The 23,121-nt window shown below is 43.1% G+C and overlaps 1 protein-coding gene across 1 annotated transcript; it reads left to right on the forward strand.

The window, feature by feature from the left end:
* Positions 1-397: 397 nt before the first annotated feature.
* Positions 398-22,243, forward strand: TECTB (tectorin beta). The gene is made up of 10 exons (XM_032281616.1): positions 398-931; positions 1,679-1,869; positions 3,203-3,345; positions 3,451-3,523; positions 10,640-10,743; positions 10,880-10,963; positions 15,254-15,416; positions 16,640-16,712; positions 19,209-19,241; positions 20,485-22,243. Exons 1-10 carry the CDS (start codon positions 856-858, stop codon positions 20,532-20,534), a joined length of 990 nt encoding a protein of 329 aa, XP_032137507.1. The 5' UTR covers positions 398-855; the 3' UTR covers positions 20,535-22,243.
* The last annotated feature ends 878 nt before the right edge of the window (positions 22,244-23,121 follow it).

Genomic DNA, 23,121 nt, shown 5'->3' on the forward strand with positions numbered 1-23,121 from the left:
CTCAAGGGTGTACAATTAAAAGTTATTCTTCAGGATGAAGTTCAAGACACTAGTATTTATTTTTTTTAATTAGAGGGAAAAAATCCTTTAAAATGTTTACACTCACACAAATAGCATATATGTATTTAGTTATCAGGTGCAACAATGTTAAGCTTGAGTTTTCTTAAGTTCAAAGTTTAGTTCACCTACATACAAAATAAGAAAGCAAGACAAAAGAATTAAAGTCATCACCTGGAATTGCGCAGAAATAGTTTGCCTCCAATCAGAGTTATTTTGTGTAAAAAGTGGGGGGAATCAACTTTCATTTCAATCTTGGCTGAAACGGTTTAAAAAAAGTTTTTCCAACTCTGTAAAGCAAAAGAAATTAGACTCAAGTAACCGAGCTTCCCATCGGATTACTGTGCAAGCCCCCCCTTTTATTCCCCCACACAGTGGATAATGCATGCTCATTGTGACTTATCTGGAGCCGGTTTCTTTTACATTCTAGGGCTATATAAAGTCAAACTGGGACTGGGGCAGCAGATCTGGGGAGCATCCAGCAGGCAGCCTCCGCAGTCCGGAGAGCATGAAACAGTCGGGAACATAAACAACTCCAGGTGTCACTGACGCTGCCAACGGTATGAGCCCCACTGTTCACCTCTCAGCGCTAAGAGGAAACAATTAGAAACGACACAACATCGTTGATCTTCCTTGAAAATGTCCCCAGGACTGTGTGTGCTGCTTTGTTCTTCCCTTGATTTTAACCTTTCATTCATGTTTCTGACTTAGAATGATCGAGGCTCAGGCCCTGGAAGGACCATAAGCATTTGGCCAGCTTGGTCTGGACACCTGGCAAAGACCAGGCTCTGAGAAGCAATGGTGATGAAGGCCTTTGTCCTGCTGGCCATCTTTGCAGAAGCCTCTGCGAAATCGTGCACTCCAAATAAAGCAGGTATGCCCTCGGCACAGTCCATTTTCCTGGGAAGGAAAGTTTCTGAGGTTTCCTTTTACAATGCTCAGCACTCTATGCTTAACTTGTTGTAAAAATACAATGATTTAGCCAAGTAGAAAAGTACTTGAGTTCCCCCAATGCCAATCAGATTTTTCCCAAAGGGAGCAAAAATGTATTGGATAAACTTGGACTTTTTTTTTTTAATTAGAGAATCCTTATCAATTTCACTCTCTGACTTACTCGCTCTCTCCCCCGTCCCATTCATATATATATATATATATGTATGCATATAAAATATCTCCCCCTTTTTTTTCCATTTGACTACTGAATTTCTATCCTGTGCCCTAAATCAGTATTTCACAATATTATGCATGAAATTGACAGTTAAAATGTTTAAGTTATGTGCTTATTTTATGGAGATTTTAACATGTATTTATTTATATCTTATACATCCGATCTGTTGTTTCACAAATATATTCCTTAAAATAAATTTTCAAATGGGCTAATTTTAATTCCATGTTAAATGCAGTGTAGTCATTAAATAGATGCAGCAAAAACTGTAGGAGTGGCTCTTCAATGACTGAAGTTTGGGGAAAACTTTCATCACAGGTGCTGAAGAATACCAGGGAAGGTGTTTTTCACCAACTGCTTTTGCGTGTTCAAGTATGGCTAGAATCCACTGTTCTATATGTAGACATTAATGTGATTACCATAACTAATTTTAAACTGTATGTGTACTCTGTCCAGATGTCATTCTTGTGTTTTGTTATCCCAAAACCATCATCACCAAAATCCCCGAGTGTCCCTATGGATGGGAAGTTCATCAGCTGGCTCTCGGAGGCTTGTGCTACAATGGGGTCCATGAAGGAGGTTACTACCAATTTGTGATCCCAGATTTATCACCTAAAAACAAGTCCTATTGCGGAACCCAGTCTGAGGTAAGACCATGCCACACAGTGCAGAGTTGTTTAAGGTAAGGCAACTAGACCCAAGAATGAGATGTTTGCCATCCGTCCTTTTAAGTATTCAGAATTTACCAGTTCCCTTTTAAAGGTTAATCCTGATTCCCAAATACTCTGGAGTGTTTGTGCTATTTAAAATCTTCTCTTCTGCCTAGTTTAGATAACTCTTTTGGCTTGATCCTTATCCTTCTAATTTGTTGCCAAAGCCAGTGAAGCTACCTTCTCATAGAACAAAGTACTTCCCACCTTCAAGTTCTAAGCCTGTGCTCACAAGCTGCCATCCTTCCTGGGTTGGATGAGTGGATAGACGAGCCATTCTCTGCCTGAGACTTCAAAGAGGTGATAAAGAGCATTTGGAAGGGCAGTTTAGGGAGTGACCAATGTGTAACACAACTTCTAACTCGGTCTTGTGCAGTGCCCAAGGTAGGGTATCATAAGGTAATTATTAGGAAACAGGCATCCTCTTACCAAGTATCATATGACAGATGAGAAATCAGACTTTCCAATAAAGTCACTCATTCAGGACCGCAGTGCCTGTGGGATGGAATCATGAAAGGAGGCTAGGTGCCCTCCCACCAAGGTCTAGAATTCCTACTACCCTACCTGCCAGAGGCTGTGCATCTATCCATCTCAGAGGATGAGAGCAAAGAGCTTCCAGGAACAGCTCCTCTTTCTAAAGACTTCACAACGCTTCAGTGATTTCTTGGGAAGAGTCATGAGCATGATTAACAAGACATCATGTCTCTGAGTATATCCTGGTGATCTAGAAATCATCTGTGTGGTCTCAGGTGGATCACTTCTCAAGTAGATGTTCAAGATCCCCTCTAGCTCTAATAGTCTGTGATTTTAGAGCCCAATAAATCGAGGAAAGAGTTTCAGAAATCACACTTACAGTCAGAAGAAGGAAAGAGCAAAGAACCAGAAGGGAACATTCTAGAAACTGGAGATGAGTGAAGCATTTATTTAGGATACTTGGACAGGAGAAATGGATGACCAACTCGATCTTGGGAAATAAAGATTCTCGAGCCAGTTCTTTTTGGTCAGAAGCTCAGTGGGCACATAGAGATTTTTAAGCATGCAATATCAGCCTAGATTATTTTTAAACATTCTTAGTTGAATAAACTAAGGAGCCCTTTACAAAATTATCAGCTCACTCACAAACAAGAAGAGTGGATGCCACTGTCAGTGGAAGACATTCATGTCTCCCCACTAGACTTGTTTCTGAGCCGTCTTCCTCCACTTTTTCCAGAACGTTCATTCCCATCATGAGGACACAGATTCATCCTCACTGTCTCCTTTCTTTGTCCAGTACAAGCCACCTATCTACCACTTCTACAGTCACATCGTTTCCAATGACAGTACAGTGATTGTGAAAAACCAGCCTGTCAACTACTCCTTCTCCTGCACCTACCACTCCACCTACTTGGTGAACCAGGCTGCCTTTGACCAGAGGTAAGTTGTTGTGCAGCATGGAGGGCTGGCTGCCTTGTGTGTGTGCTGCAGTCCCTATCAATCAGCATGTTTCAGTCCTTATGCAAAATTCTCTCCCCTTTTCAGAGTGGCCACTGTTCACGTGAAGAACGGGAGCATGGGCACATTTGAAAGCCAATTGTCTCTCAACTTCTACACTGTAAGTAGTCTCCAGGTTCCCATGACTTCCCTGTGGCCTTTCTAGGAGATGATGGGATGCTTCCTCGGGATTCATTTTTCCCCACGCTCTGTGCAGAGCCCCATTCTTAAATTCAAGTTGAAACATAAGCTTCAGTTTAGCTTTGAACTTCTTTAAAAACAAAGTATCACAGAAAGTCAGATTCATAGACTGGATAGAAGAGCTGAAAGGCATAAGATAGAAGATATAAGACTGACCTTCCACAAAGATATAAGACCAATCTTCCCATTTTATAGATGGGAAAATTGAGGGAAGGCCAACAGACAATAGCCAATATCTGACTCGTAACAAGCTTAGTTTTCACTACAACCCACTCCAGAGGTTTGTATTTAAGATCTAGCCCTTAAAATATTTGGCACAAGGTATTGAGCTTCCTGATTAGGACAGGGCTAAAGAGAAGGATTGGGGTTGGTCTTCACTCCCTAATTCTTTGGTCTCTGAAGCCTTTCAATTAGTGTTTCCTCCTTGCCTAATTTGGGCAGGCTGCCTATGTTGACATAGAAGTTAAAGGCACACTTTGGTCTCCCTCAAAATAAAGTGCTCCAGAGAAGCTAAATATGCAATGGCCATTTGCCCAGCTGCCCTCCTCTCTAGAAGGGGTGCTTTGTTTCATCAAACCTGCAGCTTCCATTGAGGACACATGCACACAGAGACACTGTCTCAGCAGGCTAAAAGAAGATGTGGGTAGAAAACAAACCTTTGCATAGAACATTAGAGCCAGAGGACCTCCTTGGAAGGACATCATGTCCAACCTGTTCACTTCTCAAAGGAGAAAAATCGTGCGACCTGTAACTCCATTAACTTTGAACTCTTTAAACTTGCTTAACCTGGGGCCTGGAAGCTATTAGCCCTGCTGAACTCAGAAGGTGAGAGCTGAAAAGGATCCTAGAATAACCTAGTCCATTTTACAGATGAGGACCAGAAGCCTACAGGGAGGAAGGGATTAGCCTGAGAGCCCACATGTAGTTCAGAGCAGTGGCCGGTGTTGAACACAGATCTCCTAGATATGGCCATTTTACTTACCGCGAAGGGAATGAAACTCATTTCAAGGCCCTTTCAAGGTCTTGTGTCCAATTCTGTATTCAAAGAGTTGATTCTTCTCATTAAAGAGGGCTCTCCAGATTGTAGAAATTTCAAGATCCCACAAAATCTGCCCCTAGCCACACACCACTGGTGGTTAACTACTGAGAAAAGGAATCCATAAAGCCCTTGACCCATAATCAGGGGGATAAATACAGCATGGGCCACCAGGGTGATGAAAAGGTGAAGAAACCACTAGTCACTGATGAAAGCCCTCCGGAGAGGAAAATAGGCTTCCACGCACTGACAACAGTCTCAGGAGACTCCCTGATGACAGGCTGCCTTTGCTATTGAGTCCCTGTCTGGAAGTGGATAATTGTTATTTTAACCAGATAAAATTATAGATATGATCCCATAAAGGTTTTACAATAGCTGGCAACACAGAGACATCAGGATTGTCAAAAATCATCACCCACCATCAGCCATGTAGAGCTGAGCTTGAGGCATAAACAAAACATCAAATCTTAGAACTGGAAGGAGCTTCTTTTCTTTAAAAAAAAAAAAAAAAATTAAGAGACATGTCCTCAGCATCATCCAGGCCATCCTCTGCATTGGATAGACAGATAACAGGACATTCCCTTCAACAAATATAGAAGTAAGGGTCAAGCTTCCCCTGAGGCCCACCAAGATCCTTCCAGAACAAATGGACCTCAGCAAAGAGGGGACTCTGCTGTCCTGACACGTTGGTACTGATTAATATTCCCACCATGGGCTCAGTTCCCTATGCCTGACCCATGTGGTTGGTATTTTTTTCTCCTCTCCTCTTCCGCTTTGAGAGCATTCTTATGTGTTTCTGAAGCAACAACTGCTCCCTGCATATATTTCCATCAAATTACCAGAAAGAGAGCTGTGCCCTAGATAACACAATGGAATCCATGCACTGCTAATTGCTTAGGATTCTGAGAGCTTCAAATGCTGGGCTCTAAAAGCACCAGTTCTACTCAGCAGGCTTCCTCTTTCTTTTCTCTCCATCCCCCTCCCACTCACTCTGGACAATATCCCATGGTTGGTATTCCTAGTGAAAAGTTATTTTGACCCCCAATGCAAAATAAAGGAAGGTAGTGGGCTTACAGAAATATCCTAGTGCTGTAGTTAGGAAAATGCGTCTTCTCAGCAGACCACTAGTTTGAAGCCTTGTTCTATCATTTACTAGTTGTGTGATTTGGGGCAAGTCAGTTAACCTCTCTGGGCTTCTATTTTTGCATTTGTTAAACGGGGATACTAATAGCACTTACCCCAAAGGTTTGTTATAGGATTAAATGAAATAATCTTTAAGAAGCACTTAGCACAGTACCTGGCACAAGTTAAGTGCCCAAGAAAGTAGCCATTCTCGTCATTGTAGACTTTGGCCCTATTTAAAGTGGAAACTCTGAGGACTTCTGGCATTGTCACCTTTACAAGGCTGAACATTGATGTCAGTGTGGGGTTATACTGACTTTCATTCCATCGAAACAGTACTGACCATTACTCTTAGTTAGAGAGAGAGAAACGAAAAAGCTTAATATGGAAAAAAAAAAATGCAAGCATTAGAGGCCAAAATCATAGACTCCAAGAGTCAGAACAAACCTCGAAGGTGGCAAACCTTGACTTTCCACCCAAAGCCCAAAATCCTTCTGTAAGATTGCTGTAGGGGCTGGGTGCGGTGGCTCACGCCTGTAATCCCAGCACTTTGGGAGGCCGAGGCGGGTGGATCATGAGGTCAAGAGATCGAGATCATCCTGGTCAAAATGGTGAAACCCCCTCTCTACTAAAAATACAAAAAATTAGCTGGGCATGGTGGTGCGTGCCTGTAATCCCAGCTACTCAGGAGGCTGAGGCAGGAGAATTGCCTGAACCCAGGAAGCGGAGGTTGCGGTGAGCCGAGATTGCGCCATTGCACTCCAGCCTGGGTAACGAGCGAAACTCCGACTCAACAAAAAAAATAAAAAAAAAGAAGAAGAAAAAGATCGCTATGGGGTGGCTTCCCCACCTCTTCCAAAGACAGTGATACTTGGGCCTTCTCGTTTTAGATCAGCTATCATATCTGACACCCTGAACTCTCGCCCATGTGTCCTAGCTTTGTCTTCTGAAATAATACCATATAATTAGGAGGCTGACAGTCCTTCAAATATCTCCACCTTCTCCAAGCTAAACATTGTGTCACTGTTGGTGGTTCATTCACCACTCTAGTCACTTGTCTCTGAATATGTTCCAGTTGCACCATACCCCTATAATAAATAAAGCCCAGAGTTGAAATGTTATATTCTAGACTTTGTCAGACCTGTGCAGGCCAGGATGGGTCAGAGGTGACCTTCTAAGTTCTGGAAGACCCTAGGAATGTGTCCTAGGAAAATAACTTTAGGGCAGTTTCGGGGTTTTTTTCCACCACTATCTCACATGGAGCTTATAAGCAAAAGCAACTCTGGGATTTTTCCACATGAACTATTGTTAGGCCAGGTGTATTCATCCTTAACTTGGGACACCAGTTAGTTGTGACTCAAACTTTTGGTAAAGTAGTCCCTTCTTACCCACAGTTTTGCTTTCCATGGTTTCAGTTACCTGTGGTAAACTGTGGTCTAAAAATATTAAACGGAAAATTCTAGAAATAAACAATTCATAAGTTTTAAATTGCACACCTATTCTGAGTAGCGTGATGAAATCTTGCACCATTGGCTCTGTTCCTCCTGAAATGTAAATCATCCCTTTGTCTAGAATATCCACACTATAGACACTACCTGTCCATTCGTCACTCCATAGCCATCAATGTTATCAGATCAACAACAACAACAAAAAGTAGCGCTTATCCTATAGGTTTGTTATAGGAGTAAATGAAATAATCTTAGGATTATATATAGGGTTTGGTACGATCTGCAGTTTCAGGCATCCACTGGGGATCTTGAAATGTATCTCCTATGGAAAAAGGGGGGTTACTAGATCTGGAATAGGTTTCTAATTTTCACTTTATAGAGGAAATAGGGTAAAAATTATTCCAAGCATTGCCTGAGTTGTTGGGTGAGAATATAGAGAACCCAGTCATGAAGTGTTCTGTTTCAGAAATCGAATTAATGATGCAAACTCTGTTCTTCACTTTGTAACAGAACCAGGCAGTTTCTTCCACGAGGAGAGGTATTTTTCCAATATTCTCACATTCTTCTGGCTGGTCCCTGGCAGAAAGAGTTGGGAGTAATACCTCTGACACATTTGGGGACTACATCAGGGTCCCCAGATGAGTTCCCATATTTGAAAATGGCCTCTTGAAATATGACAAATCTCAGAAAATAATAAGGAACATTAAAAAAACAATGTAAATCTGTCACTTCAACCTGCATATTAAGCCAGTAGATCCCTTACGATTAAGAACATTATTACCCAATTATTGTAGCCATTTAAATGGTGCAGGAGGTGGCAAATGGGAGGAAATAACTGACTTCTGGCTGACTGAATCAGGGAACTCTTGCTGGGCTTCCTGTCAGTAACATAATGTCAGAGGTGCTGGGAAATGAAACAGATTCTGAGTCCTCTCAGCAAAGTCCCTGTGTGTTTGACATTTGAGGGGTAAAGTCCGTTTTATTTTATTTTATGTTGATTTGTTATTTTTATTTTAAGTTCTGGGGTACATGTGCAGGATGTGCAGGTTTGTTACATGGGTAAATGTGTGTTATGGTAGTTTGCTGCACATAGCAACCCAACATCTAGGTATTAAGCCCAGCATGCATCACCTATTTTTCCTAATGCTCTCCCTCCCTCAACACCATCCACCAACAGGCCACAGTGTATGATGTTCCCCTCCCTGTGTCCGTGTGTTCTCATTGTTCAGCTCCCACTTATAAGTGAGAACATGTAGAGTTTGGTTTTCTGTTCCTGCGTTAGTTTGCTGAGGATAATGACTTCCAGCTCCATCCATGTCTTTGCAAAGGACCAGAAAGACCATTTCACCCAACAAATTACTGGGTATATACCCAAAGAATATAAATTATTCTATTACAAAGACACATGCATGCATATATTCATTGCAACACTATTCACGGTAGCAAAGCCATGGAATCAACTCAAATGCCCATCAGTGATAAGCTGGATAAAGAAAATGTGGTACATATGCACTGTGGAATACTATAAAGTCCATTTTCACTAGACATCCTTGCTGAAATCCCTTCCTCCTGCCGCTATCTACCTATTGCGGTTCTGCAAATCTGTAGCTCTATGAAACTCAATCTTTCAAAGAGTAACGTGGTCTAAGCTTTACTTTTCTATGACATAAAGTCGCAAAGGTTGTGTTCATTTCGCACAGGAAGAAACTGAGGTCTGAAAGGCTGACTTGCCTATAGTGTGTCCCAAGTTAGCCGTGGGAGCTAGGGTTAGCCCAGGATTTTTGCCCTTGCATGGTAACGCTTTCGTTTCTGGAGTGTTCAACAGAGCAGTTCAAGATTGTTACTAGAGTTGAATAAACTCAAGACTCAGAGAATGGAGAAATAAATCAGCCTCGTTTGCATAAGTCAGACAGAAACACTGCTGTTACTTCTAACAGCACACCCAGAATGTCTTGATGAGAAAGGCAGGCAAACATCACACGTGCCAGGCCAGTGATCAGAACCTGCTGTTCCTGTGCTCAAATCGTGGTGTTGAATCCTTATTGCCCCACTGCACTCAGAGTGTAAGACACAGTGTTTACTTTTTCCGAGTTTTTGTTGTTGTTGCTGTTTTTGTTGTTTTGTTTATTTTTGTTTTGTTTTGAGACAGAGTCTGACTCTGTCACCTAGGCTGGATGGAGTACAATGGCCCAATCTTGGCACACTGCAAACTCCGCCTCCCGGGTTCAAGAGATCTACCTGCCTGAGCCTCCAGAGTAGCTAGGACTACAGGACCTACAGGTGCCTGCCACCGTGCTGGCTAATTTTTGTATTTTTAATAGAGATGGGGTTTCGCCACGTTGACTAGGCTGATCTCGAACTTGCGGCCTCAAGTGATCTGCCTGCCTTGGCTTCCCAAAGTGCTGGGACTACAAGTGTGAGCCACAGTGCCTGGCTGGCTCCAGTCTTCTTGATCAGCCCCCAGAGCTTCTCTAACTTCATCCCCACCTCGCTCCCCACTCTCCACACTCCTGCCTCACTTACCTGCTCCACCCACATTGGCCTCCTTGCTGTGCTGACAGCCACACTCCAACCCCAGGGCCTTTGTCCTAACTCAAGCATTCTTCCGTGGGTGGCTGCATGGACCCCTTCCTCACTTTCTCCAAAGCTTGCTCAAATGTCACATCCTCAGTGAGGCCTCCCCAGCCACTGCATTTAAAACTGTAACCTGCTCTTCCTCACACTCCTGATCTTCCTTATCCTGCTCTCCATGTTTTATAGCTTTTCTAGATAATGTCCTATGGTCTATGATAACATACTATACTGTTTCCTCACTTATTGTCTGTCTCCCCATTAGAATGCCAGATCATTGGAGACAGATATCTTTGCTTTGTTCACTAACAATATCCTGACATAGAGACCACCCTAGTACATAGAACAGTGCCCAACACACAGCAGTTGATCAATACATTGTGGCTGTGATTGTTATTGTTGCTGATGATTGTACTGAGAATCAAATCCTATACTTCCCAACCCATGCTGAAATCTGCTCAGGCAAAAAGTCGAGACGAGCAAGGGCAGAGGGGGGTGTTGCATGTGCTCAGATCCTGTGTCCTTGGGTGATTCCGTATCACACAGTGCCTCAGTATCTCTGAATTTCACTTGTTTTTAATTAGTCAAATCTCACCGGAGTAAATGAGACATACAGTGTGTGTCTCGTCATGATGAGCAAATCTAGAATACGATGTGATTGTATGATGTCCTCAACCCTTCTAAGATGGCATAGAATCCTAAGAGAGAGAGTTTCTCTGGTCCTGGAGGATCACTCTGTGGCCTCATGTGCTTATGTCTTTGGGTTGATTCTCATCCCCATCCCAATTCATCTGCTCCTGGCAGACCCAGCTGCTCAATCTGAGAGGTCATAATGCCCAGTGTCAATTTCCTTCCAAAGAATGCCAAGTTCTCCACCAAGAAAGAAGCTCCCTTTGTCCTGGAGACATCCGAAATCGGTTCAGATCTGTTTGCAGGAGTAGAAGCCAAAGGGTTAAGCATTAGGTAAGTACATTTCCTCCATGTTTGTATGTTTAAATGCAAAGAAAAAAAAAAGACTTTCCAACACACTTCTTAATCATCAGATGTTTCTAGGCATAAGATCCTGTTTCAAAGTGATGCCAGTTTGTTTTATTTCCAGGTTTAAAGTGGTCTTGAACAGCTGCTGGGCCACCCCCTCTGCCGACTTCATGTATCCCTTGCAGTGGCAGCTGATCAACAAGGGGTAGGTACACTATCTAGAGACAGGGCTAAGCAGTGTAGCTGGGCATTTAGCAGGCTACTTTGCCCTGACTTGGGAAAGCTTGGGAGAAAGAGGTGAAGCCTGCTGGGGTTACATCAGTGACATCCTCTGTGGTTCCAGGCAAAGGACTAATACTAAGAAACGTTACATAGTGCATTCTAGGAACCAAATACCATTCTGAGAGTTTTACCCTATATTAACTCCTTTAAGCCTTACAACAAGGAAGGTAGTGTTACTATCATCCCCATTTTACAAATGAGGATACTGAGGCCCACGAGAGGGTAAGGTCTCATAGTAAATGTGTGTGTGTGTGCATGTGTGTATGTGTGTAAGAGGAAGTGAGCAGGCTGAATTCAAATCCAGTTAGTCTGACAATAGAACCATCGTAATGATGACTAAATTAAATAATCCATATCAAAAGCTTAACAGATGGTACCTGCCAGATAGTCCAATCATTTAAAATAAGATCATTGTTTTTGTTACTAATTAAGTGATAACCAGGAGCTTTTAAAATTTGGAGCAAAGCACTGAAGTAGTACTAGAAGCACACCGTAGAAAGGTAATTCTGGAAGTCACACACAGGATGATTTAGAAACATGCATGGAAGGTAGAAAGACCAGATCAGAGGCCCTGGCAGCTTTGTGCAAGGGTGATAAGACGTGAACTGCTATTGTTCCAAGCAAATGGAAAAAGGTAATAAAAAGAAGGGAAAAGCTTCTAGAGAAATGAGAAAATTTAGGAACAAATCAGACAGGAGGTAGAGGAATGGACAGCACAAGAAATCTGGGGAATAGGGAACAAAGATGGCTTTGTGTTCTTAAATCTGTGGACTACGAAGCTGACGAAGAGTGTTTGTATTCGGCTGTTGGAGAAGGAGGCTTTTGGATAAGGAAATATGGATCCTAGCTGAGTTTATTTACGGACTTGTTAAGCTTCAAATGATGATTGTCCAGAAGTACTTAGTACCTTTGGAAATCAGTGGAGAGGTAGAGTTAGATAAGAGACGTGGACATCATCCACATAATTAGCAGTAAACAAACAAGAGATCGTTCTCTAAACAAAGTACCTAACAGACCAATGAGCCTGTGTTATCCTCAGAACCCATCAGGCCAAGGAAAAATTAATCCCAAGGATAAAGATAATTAGATAACAAAAGTGGAGCTACTCCGGACCTTTATTTTTATTTAACAAACACTTATACAGCTCGTACAATATACCAAACATTGTTCTAGATAGGTGTTTTACAAATATTAATTTATTTAAATGTCATTAAACCCTCTATAACATAGATAGTATAATAATCATTATTTTATAGATGAGGAAACTGAGGCACAGGCAGGTCCAGAAACTTGCTTAAGATATGGAGCTAGGAAGGAGAAGATATGGGATTCAGACTCAGTCCGTGTTACCTCCTGAGTGACCTGCACAGGACAGGCTGGCCGAGGCACACCTACTCACTCCTGCAAAGCCACCTGCAGAGATGGCAGCTTAATCTGGGTGTTGACTTCACATCTGCCATTGAATGACTCACTTCATTTAGCCTCTGTTAGCAATGGTGCAATCAAATGACTTCAGGAATTCTGAAATAACTTATTGACCTATGGGGACCTGAAATTGCTATCTGGCTCTGGGAACCTCTCTTAGGCAATGGTCACACCAGGCAAAGGCTTCTGCCGCCCCTGGCATCATCTCCCTGCAGGGAGTTCTGGTGCTGTTGTTCCCATCCAGCAGATGTGCAACGTGGCCAAAAAAGGGATGCCTGTGGCTTTGGGTGGTCTGCACAATTTCCTCAAGCTCCAGTGGACACGCAAACTTCCTAGACTGCCTATTACATATGTAGGTGCACTGTAAACCTGCCAGGTCAGAAGGACTCTGGGGAAACCCCGGGAATCTGCATTTCAACACAGCCAGATGTAAGACATCCTGATACATTTCTATATTCTTCCTCGTTGACATGGCACCTCGAGGTTGGAGATACATGCGCAAAGATCAGTGCCAAAGGGGAGAATGCAAAAGTCCACTCCCACAATCTCCAGATAATGTTTGCACACACTGGGATCCTCTGGAAAACCCAGCTTACAAAAGTGCCAGGAGAGATGACAGGAGAGGTGACAGGAGATATATCATCAGGAATTTCCCTGTGCACGTGGATGCCCCTAAAGCAGCATTCTTATCTCAAAGAGCAATCCCACGTGGGAAAGGAGGCTCGTGCAGAGGGGGCATAAGAGCCTCCTGTGGGCTTCCACCATCTAGAGGCAGCTGCTGCTCAAGTGGGGGTGCTGCAGCTGGTGCCAGGAAGCAGCAGTGCCAAGGCATCTAGACCTGCCCATGTTTTGCCTCCTCCCCACCCCCTGACAAAGCTCTGCTTACATTATTTTCCACTGGCTGACACCAGGCCTGAGGCACTCTGGCTGCAAAGAGCTATTTTGAGAACTCCCATCTGAAGTTCATACAAGGATCTCAAGTTTATTGACCAAATGATCCTACAGGAGTCTTGTTTCACAACTTGGAAAATGCCAGTTTCATCACTGTTCAGAGCCCACCACCCACAGAACTGGCTCTGACCCCTTCTCCAGATACAAAGGCACAGCCTTCCCTCACTTCACTCTCTCACTCCCACACTTGACTTCCTTAGCTCCTACCTTTAGCTGAGCTCCCCGCTGTCTGTTTCTGAGGGAATGGGGGGTGGGGTAGAGAACATCATGGAGGTTCCCTGGGGTAACTGGATCACTCGCTGGCACGTGTGCAAAGTTTACAATACAGGAGGGGAGATGCCTCAGAGTTGCATTAATCTGGGGCCTGCTGTGGTGCTGTTCAGGGGTCTGAAGCTTTTGATACATAGACCTTTTCCCACAGAGGGACAGACCCTGATATACCTTGTTACCTGCAGATAACAAACCCCTACAATAGTGTGATTCTCTCTGTACAGTCCCAAGAATCACTGTGTCTGCTTCTAACACCTAGTTCAAGGAATGGCACTGAGGTCATCAGTCTTTGTTCAATGAAAAAGTACGTTTGCTGAAACCAGTGTTTCTCAATGTTAGCACCTTGACATTTGGGATGGGACCATTCTTCACTGTGGGGGCCGTCCTGTGCACTGTAGGATGTTTAGCAACAGCCCCGGTCTCTGTCCACTCACTAGAGGCCAGTACACTTTCCCCAGTCTGGATGACCAGTGCCAAATGTCCCCTGGGGAACAAAGTGGACCCCCAAGTGAGAACCACTAGCTTAGATAAATGACCATCTGTGTCTTTTTTTCTTTTTGAGATTGAGTCACACTCTGTCGACCAGGCTGGAGTGCAGTGGTGTGATCTCTCCTCCTGCAACCTCTGCCTCCAGGGTTCAAGCAACTCTCCTGCCTCCGTCTCTTGAGTAACTGGGATTACAGGCACATGTCACCATGCCCAACTAATTTTTGTGTTTTTAGTAGAGACAGGGTTTCACCATGTTGGTCAGGCTAGTCACAAACTCCTGACCTCATGATCCGTCTGCCTCTGCCTCCCAAAGTGCTGAGATTATAGACATGAGCCACCGCGCCTGGCCCAGTGTCATTTTTTTTAACTGAATTATTACCTTTGAGACTTTGGAATTGTATACAAATATTATATTCTCATTATAGAGAATTTGGAAAAAAACATAAAAATACAAAGAAAAAAAACAAAAATGCCCATAATTTTGCCACTTTGTATCAGCCAGTGTTAACATTGAGATGGTATCCTTTAGTCAATTTTTTTCTGCGCTTCTATTAGAAGTGTGGCCACGTTTTTACAAAGGTAACTCTGTAGATATACATAATTTAAATAATATACCATAAATACACATTTCAAATGGCAAAACCTCACAATACACACACAGAAATGTGTTGGGTGTGGCTTGAGCTTAGGCAGCTGTGGCAACATTGGCAATGCTGCTCTAGGTGCCATTGCCCCTACCTTGCATGTCCCTCAAGGGCTGGACATATCCCAGTCCTCGGAGGGCTTTCTCTCCCAGGGATTGTCTTTCTCTCGGACAGAGCTGTAACTTACTAAAAGTGTGACTCCTTACAAGTTGCTCCCCTCCCACTGTTCCTTGTCTATAGAAAGGGGACAATCATACCCATCTCCTTGCTCTTCAACCTGACCTCACAGTTGTGAGAATCAAGTGAGGTGCTGCTAATCCAAATGCCTGGGCAGGTTATAGCAACCTCGGGGAGCCTTGTATGTAAATTACTCAGCAGTTGTTACTGGAGTTCAAGGAGGTGACAGCTCACTCTTCTTTCCCCATCTGCCTCAGCTGCCCCACGGATGAAACCATCCTCGTGCATGAGAATGGGAAAGATCACAGGGCAACCTTCCAATTTAATGCTTTCCGGTTCCAGAACATCCCCAAACTCTCCAAGGTGTGGTTACACTGTGAGACGTTCATCTGCGACAGCGAGAAACTCTCCTGCCCGGTGGTGAGCTGCCTCTCTCCAGAAGGACGATGTTACTCAAAGGGCCGGGGTATTGGAGGAGCTGTAGTTTGAGTGGGGAAATTAACCAGACCAGTGCAGCTGCGTGCTGAGGGCATCTGGAGGAGATGGCAGTGGGTATAAGGGCAGATGCTTGTTGGGAAAGACATTCCGGGTCCGAACCGCCCTGCCTACACACGTGTCATCTAACCTGCTGGGACCTGCTTTTCTCATCCTTAAGCAGAGTGTAGTAAGTAATGATGTCCCTTCGCTTGTCAAAGAGCAGTGTAGGTAAATGAAAGTGATCACAAACATGGAAACACTTTGAAGAAGTGAAAAGAGCAAGGGAAATTCAAGGTCTAAGTGGCAGGGACAGGCTGTGAACATAACTCAAAAGGTGGGTGTTTTTAGTCTTGACTGAACAGCCTAAGGGTTCACCTCTGTGACTTCAGAGAACTGCAGCAGAAATTCCCAACACTGGGCCATGGCTGATATGACCGTGTGAGGGGAAGGCCCGGTGGGCTGTGCTTTAACAAGTCATCAGTCATGCTGATGCTCACTCAAGCCAAATCTTAAACTTAGATGCGCCGAATCTCAAACTGTTCTCCCTTCTGGTCTCTTTCAACTGGAGAACTCAGTGTTTCCAAAGAGGCTGCTACCTACATAGCCCATAGTAACCAACAAAAATAAGGTCATCATATTACTACTGATTCATTTGGCCAGAAAATGGTTCTTTATGAGCACAAATAGAAAAAGGGGAAAAAAAACAGACAGTGCGGAACCAGGGAGAAGAGAGGAGAGACATTGTACAGTTGATCAAAGGATGAGTATTGATGCCACATGTTGAAAAAGAAAGAAAACGAACCAGAATACATTCCCAAGTGTCCACGTCTCTAATTACTGTGCTGAGAGCGATAGTAAGCAAAAGCCTTATCAAAGGAAACCAAGTCTGTCCCTTCCACACTCAACGACCTCTTCCAGCAGGATTCCCTCTGGCTTGAAGAGTTAACAAAGTAAACCTTTCTTTTGGTATTCAAGTTGGAGAAGGGATAAACAGTGTGTCTCTGGGTTATTTTTTTTAAAGGTAACTAATATCTGTTCGTTGTGGAATTTTGACTCCATTCCATCTGTGACCTTTTTAAAATCTCTTTTCTTTCTCTTTTCTCCTCTTTGCTCACTTGTCATCCCACATTCCCCGCTCCTCTTCCTCTGCCTCTCTGGGTCATCAGACCTGCGATAAACGGCAGCGCCTCCTGCGAGACCAGACCGGGGGAGTCCTGGTGGTGGAGCTCTCCCTGCGGAGTAAGCGTCTCTGTTTCCCAAATAGTTGAGTTCACTCTGGGCTGTGTCCACAGGCACAGCCGGTTTGAGCATTTTCACTGAATTGCCAAACCAGTTGTGCCTGTGGGCACAACCTTCACCTGCTCCTGGAGTCTTCCAGCCGGGGGTGGGAACAGCTCAAGCCAAATGAAGGAGTTGAGGTTTGTTATTTACTCTACAATTTTTAACTGCACCCTAAATTCAAATACCCACAAGGAATGAGAAAGTGCTGAGCTTCCAAACAGAACTTGCAGTGAACAATAATAATAGAAAATGAGATGTCATGGGGCTGGGTGTGGTGGCTCAAGCCTGTAGTCCCAGCATTTTGGGAGGCCTAGGTGGGCAGATTACTTGAGGTCAAGAGTTCGAGACCAGCCTGACTAACATGGGAAACACCGTCTCTACTAAAAATATATAATTATCCTGGCTTGGTGGGATACGCCTGTAATCCCAGCTACTGGGGAGGCCAAGACAGGAGAATCGCTGGAGCCTGAGAGGTGGAGGTTGCAGTGAGCCAAGATCACACATTGTACTCCAGCCTGGGCAACAAGAGCAAAACTCCATTGAAAGGAAGAAAAGAAGAGAAGAAAGAAGGAAGGAGAGAGAGAAAGAAAGAAAGAAAGAAAAAGAGAAAGAGAGAAAGAGAGAGAGGGAGGGAGGAAGGAAGAAGGAAGGAAGGAAGGAAGGAAGGAAGGAAGGAAGGAAGGAAGGAAATAAATTAGATGTCATGAGAATGTCATGTGCAAATCAAAAAACCTCTACTGAGTATCCAGCACTGTCTGGCCTGGGCAGGGCACTAGGAATAAATGTGAGCCACGCAGGCCCTGTCCTCATGGGATTTACTGTGTAGCAAGGAGAGAGATGTTAGACACTAAGGAAAAGGAAAATTACTGTGAAGGGGGGTGACAGTGGGCTGGTGCCACAGGGGTACAGTTGATCATCACAAATATGAAAACCCAAAATCCGAATGCTCTAAAATCTGAAACTTTCTGAGCACCCACATGATGCTCAAAGGTCATACTCACAAGAAATGCTCATTGTAGCATTTTAGATTTAAGATTCCAGGGTTTTGCATTAGGGATGCTCAACCAGTATAATGCAAAGATTCCAAAAAAAAGAAAAAAAAATCTGAAATCTGAAAAACTCCTGGTCCCAAGCATTTTGGATAAGGGATATTCATCCTGAACAGAGCAAGGGGATTCAACCTAGGGCAGGACTTGCAGAAGAACTCTGCTGACAATTTCCAAGTGAGACCTGGAGGATAGTGTGACATGAAGGGTGAGCAAAACCTGTGGGAAGCTGGGAAGCTAGAGCGGCTCTATCTTAGAGGACACTCACCAAGCTATGGCCAAGGGCCAAGGCCCTGGTGACTCCTGGTTTTATGACCTACAAAATAAGAACAGTTTTCACATTTTTATGTGGTTCAAGAAAAGAATCAAAACAATATTTCATGACACATAAAAAATATATGAAATTCAGGGTCAGGCGCAGTGGCTCACGCTTTTAATCCCAGAACTTTGGGAGGTCGAGGCAGGTGGATCTCCTGAGGTCAGGAGTTCAAAACCAGCCTGGCCAACACGGTGAAACCCCGTCCCTACTAAAAATACAAAAGTTAGCCAGGAGTGGTGGTGCACACCTGTAGTCCCAGCTACTGGGGAGGCTGAGGCCAGAGAATTGCTTGAACCTGGGAGGTGGAGGTTGCAGTGAGCTGAGATCGCACCACTACACTCCAGCCTGGGCAACAAGAATGAAACTCCATCTCAAAAAAAAAAAAAAAGTATATGAAATTCAAATTTCAGTGCCTTTAAAGAAAGTTTTATTAGAACACAGCAACACTCATTCATGTAGATATTGTCTACAGCTGCGCATGGCAACTACAGGGTAGATTGGTGGCAGCAGAGACGGTATGACCTGCAAAGCTGACAATATTTACTATCTGGTTCTTTCCAGAAAGCTTACCAACCCCTGCCTTGGAGAGAAAGTATTGTGAGATGAAATTTTGTAAACTCCCAGTATAAACTGTCTGAAAGGCAGTGGGGTACCTGATGGTTTAATCAGGGGAGGATTATGGCTAGGTTTTGTGTTTTGATTGATTGATTGAGACAGAGTTTCAGTCTGTCACCCAGGTTGGAGTACAGTGGGGTGATCTCAGCTTCAAACAAGTCTCTTGACTCAACCTACCAATTAGCTGGGATTACAGGCACGTGCCACAACATCCCATTCATTTTGTATTTTTGGTAGAGACAGGGTTTCACCAGGTTGGCCAGGCTGGTCTCAAACTCCCAACCTCAAGTGATCCACCCACCTCGGACTCCCAAAGTGCTGGGATTACAAAGTGCTCGGCCTCCCAAAGTGCTGGTGGTCAGGTGAGCCACCGCACCCAACCAGGTTTTGTGTTTTAGAAACATCACTCTGAGACGTTTCCTTTCCATGAGCTTTTCTTAAACTTTCTCCATTCTCTCCCTTTACTCACTACAGGCAGAGGATTTTCCAGTCTCTATAGCTTCTCAGGTAAGGAAAAGAGACGCTTCTGAGATTTTGTGGGACTCTGCTGCTAAAAGGAAGAGAGTGTTTTAAATGAAGCCTAACTTTGGCCCCAGCAAAACTTTTAAGGATTGAAAATTATACTTTAAAGCACACCTGAGTGGGGCAGAGGGGGCGCGATCAAGAGGTCTCCCTCTGACCAGCCCCTGAACTCAGAAGAGAGGGAGAAACTGAAGGTAAATTGGACGAAGCAGAACTGGACCTCACTTCTGCTAGTCTCAGTAAAGCCATCACTAGATGGCTTCCCTTGGGTTCTAACATTTGGAGAACAAGATTTTCAGTGATCTGTTCATTCAACAAATATTTGAATTCTTATTATGGTTCTGCCTCTCATTACCTGAGTGACCTTGGCCAATGATCTCACCCCTCCATACCCCAGTTCCCTCTGTGAAATTGGGCTAATGATTGCCCCTGTCTACATGGCAAATGTGTTTGCAAATGCAAACCCAGCCAATGAAATTACACAGTAGCACATCTTGGTAACTGGCCACCCCAGAGATCCAGATTTACACTGTCAACAAAATACAATGTATAGATATTTAATTTCAGCTAAGGGCACTGAACGATGCCCAGCAAACACCCAGTCAGGGTGAGCCATGATTATGTTGACTGTACCAGGGAGTGGTCTTGTGGGTACTGCCATGAGCAAGACAGACAAGGCTCCTTAATACATGTAAAGTATTGGGAACCATCGGAGATGTGATTTAGAGAGTAGCCAGGGAATCCCCTTAGAGGAAGAAACATTTCAGCTAAGACCCAAGATCTCACCTGAATGATGAGAAGGAAGCAACTACACAAGGAAATGGGGTAAGACAGTTCAATGTATTAATAATCTCACAGACATAGATTTTGCTCTCATCATTACAGGAAAATTGTGTAAATCAACTTTTAAAACTCCGATCCCAGATTCTCATCTTTTTTAAGTTCTACAGTGAAAGCCCTACAGTGCAATGCACCATCACTGTATTATCAAAGTTCTTATTTCTATTTGTTGGAGGTTCACGACCTAGGTTATCTGCCAGGTTTTTTGTGCTGATAAACGTGAGCTACAGAATCCCCAAGGGATGAACAAAATTGACTTTGTCTAAACTGTGTGGAATTTTATGAAGACCCCTGAGTTGACTCTTGTTGCATTAACTCTTTTGTTGAGTTGGCTTTACCCTTGTAGAGCTGTCTCTGAATGCCATCTCCCTCCCTTTCTGGTCCACAGTTGTTCTGCACCACCTCATCGTGATGTTGGGGATTTGTGCTGTGTTATAGGAGTTAGCCGGGCAGCTCCGCTCCTCCACCCACAAACATCCTCAGCGAATGACAAACATGTTTCCTGTGCTGCCAAAAGACAAGCAGAAGAGCAGAGAATAGCACTTTGCCAAATATGCATTCCAATCATTTCTGTGGATTCAGTGATGGTTTTCTCTTCCTAAGAAACACTGAGGCCACTTCCTGTGGCCCTTAGCTCCCACAGTCCTTCTAAAGCTGGGGGAGGAGCCTCCTTTCTCCATACGCAAGTCAGGGCTGCAGTGAATTCCTTTGAAAGCTATTTTAACTTTAAAAGGTTAGCAGACCCAACCAAGTACTGCTGAGCATTTTGAAGAGAATGTAGGGTGCAACTGCAAAGTCAATGCTAAATACAGAACGCACATTAATAGTTGACTTTGCCTAAAAGGGGCTTTGTCATTGAGGCAGTATCATTCTACCTAAGGACCAGAGCTGAGCCCCCAGGCAGGGGGTTCCAGCCTTTTGACTGATGACGTGGGAGATGACATGGGAATCAGAGTGAAATACATTAGCTTTGCTCAAACCTAATGATATAAAGGAAACGGATTCTTGAAAGCCCCTAGTACTGACCTCATGTGTTTCTATTATACAGTTTGTTAAATATAGAAATAAAATATAGGTATAAACTCCTTGTTTTTATAGCTGATATATACTTCTAAAGTCAGAAGGAAATCACAAATTAAATAGGAATCTTTGCAAAAAGAATAACCACAAGAAGAATACAACTCACATTAATTTAACCTAATAATGTGGCATTGCCCCAGTGAAACTGCTGCTGGAAACATGACCATGAAGTGACTCCCATGACACAGGTGCTATGAGTATGGTGACCCAGTCCTACAAATAAATGCCTCGTGACACTCAATGCTATTTTTTCTCTATTTGCTCTACTACAAAGTTTTCATTTATAAGAAACGGTCTGACCTCATTTAGCTTTTACTTAAACATGGAAGCTGACATCTGTTTTTGTCTCTTTCACTTATGATCATTAGAATGAAGCCCACACACAATCAGAAATGCAAATGCAAATACAGCCAATGAAACTAGGCAGCAGCACATATTGGTAACTGGCCACCCCAGTGATCAAAAATATGCCCATATAAATGATTTACATTGTCAACAAAATAAAAACTGAATGAACCAATTCTGGTAGAGAATGGGCTGGATTGTGATAAGAAAAGGCAGAGTTCTAAGTTATTTTCTTAGTTATGTAAAGAGTTAATTTAGTGGGCTTATGATTTGAACAACACATCGGTTTGTCTCTCAGTATTTAATATATTTGAGAAGTTTTGCCATCTGCAGTTTGATGATTCTCTTACAACTTGTTTTAGTGAACTCAGAAATTAAACTAGTTATGAAATCTCCGGATACATGAAGTATATGTTTGTTTAGCAATAGGCTACAGTAAAAGGACTCAATATAGTCTAGACTTGGTCTCTAAGCTGGAGTTCCAACCAGTTTAGAATCTCTTCTTTCTGTAAATTTAGAGTTTTTGTAGTCAGGAAAAACAGAAAATATATTTTATTGGTTCTAGTAGAAAACTCATAAATAGCATATGCACAGCCATATTCAAATCCTTGGCTGTCAGAATAAACCAATGTGGTATTAGTTTTGCTGTATTTTATCATTGTGTTTTATGATCTTGTACCTCTACCTGGTGCTGTGGAATAAATAAAATGCCTTCAAATAAATAACCTATGACTACAGTTTAAGTGTTAATACATCATGTTGATAGCCAATTCCTCAATCCTCCCAGGGCTCTCTATAGCTTGAGCTTCTCACACTTGCATGTATTCCACAGACTTTTAATAATTCTATCCTACATTTACATGTGAAAAACTCCAGTACTCGGTTTCTGGTGCAAGGAGGTAAAGCCATTCTGTTTGATTAACATTTTGGGGAAAAGGTCTCTTGGGTCATCCCTGACTATAAAGCCCTCATGTCTCTCAACAGCGACTGGATGTGTTTCGACTTGTCTAACAGCCTCAAGATGCTTGGTTACCCTTCTTGTCTCATAACTTCTCCTTTGAGAAAATAAGAGAAACTACTCGCAGAACAATCTCTTGTAAATTTTCATTAGTTCTAAACATAATAGGAACATTAAGAAAAAGTAGAAAAGTCATTCCTTCCTAGGTATTCTTAGTTGATATAGAAAAAGTACTGAATATAGATTTAGGAAAGTGCTCTTATCAAAATTCTTAGTTGTGATCCATAAAGACACACACACTCTCTCTCTCTCTCTCTCTCTCCCTCCCTCTCCATGTATATATGTGTGTGTATGTATGTGTGTGTGTATACATATGGGGGTGTGCATATATATGTATATATGTGCATGTATGTGCACGTGGGTGTCTGTGTATGCACACACATGTGTGTGTATGTTTTTGGATGTATGTGTGTCTAGAGGCCAAATATTTATGTTATCATGTTCAATGAGAAAGGCAGAACAAATAAATCTGTTGAACATAACTTATGTAAGCACATGGGCTAGGGCTGGAAGAAAAACAGACACACACACACACACACACACACACAATACAAAGACAGGATAATAATAGACAACTGCCTT

This window comes from Sapajus apella, unplaced genomic scaffold, assembly GCF_009761245.1.
Source record: "Sapajus apella isolate SASKATOON/1434 unplaced genomic scaffold, GSC_monkey_1.0 scaffold13, whole genome shotgun sequence".
Classification (NCBI taxonomy): Eukaryota; Metazoa; Chordata; class Mammalia; order Primates; family Cebidae; genus Sapajus; species Sapajus apella.

Bases quoted from the DNA above. Each gene is read 5' to 3' on its own strand.
- TECTB (XM_032281616.1), top strand. From the start codon at position 856: ATGGTGATGAAGGCCTTTGTCCTGCTGGCCATCTTTGCAGAAGCCTCT. The intron at 1,870-3,202 runs GTAAGACCATGC...TTCTTTGTCCAG, and splicing joins ATTGCGGAACCCAGTCTGAG to TACAAGCCACCTATCTACCA. The intron at 15,417-16,639 runs GTGAGCTGCCTC...CTGGGTCATCAG, and splicing joins AGAAACTCTCCTGCCCGGTG to ACCTGCGATAAACGGCAGCG.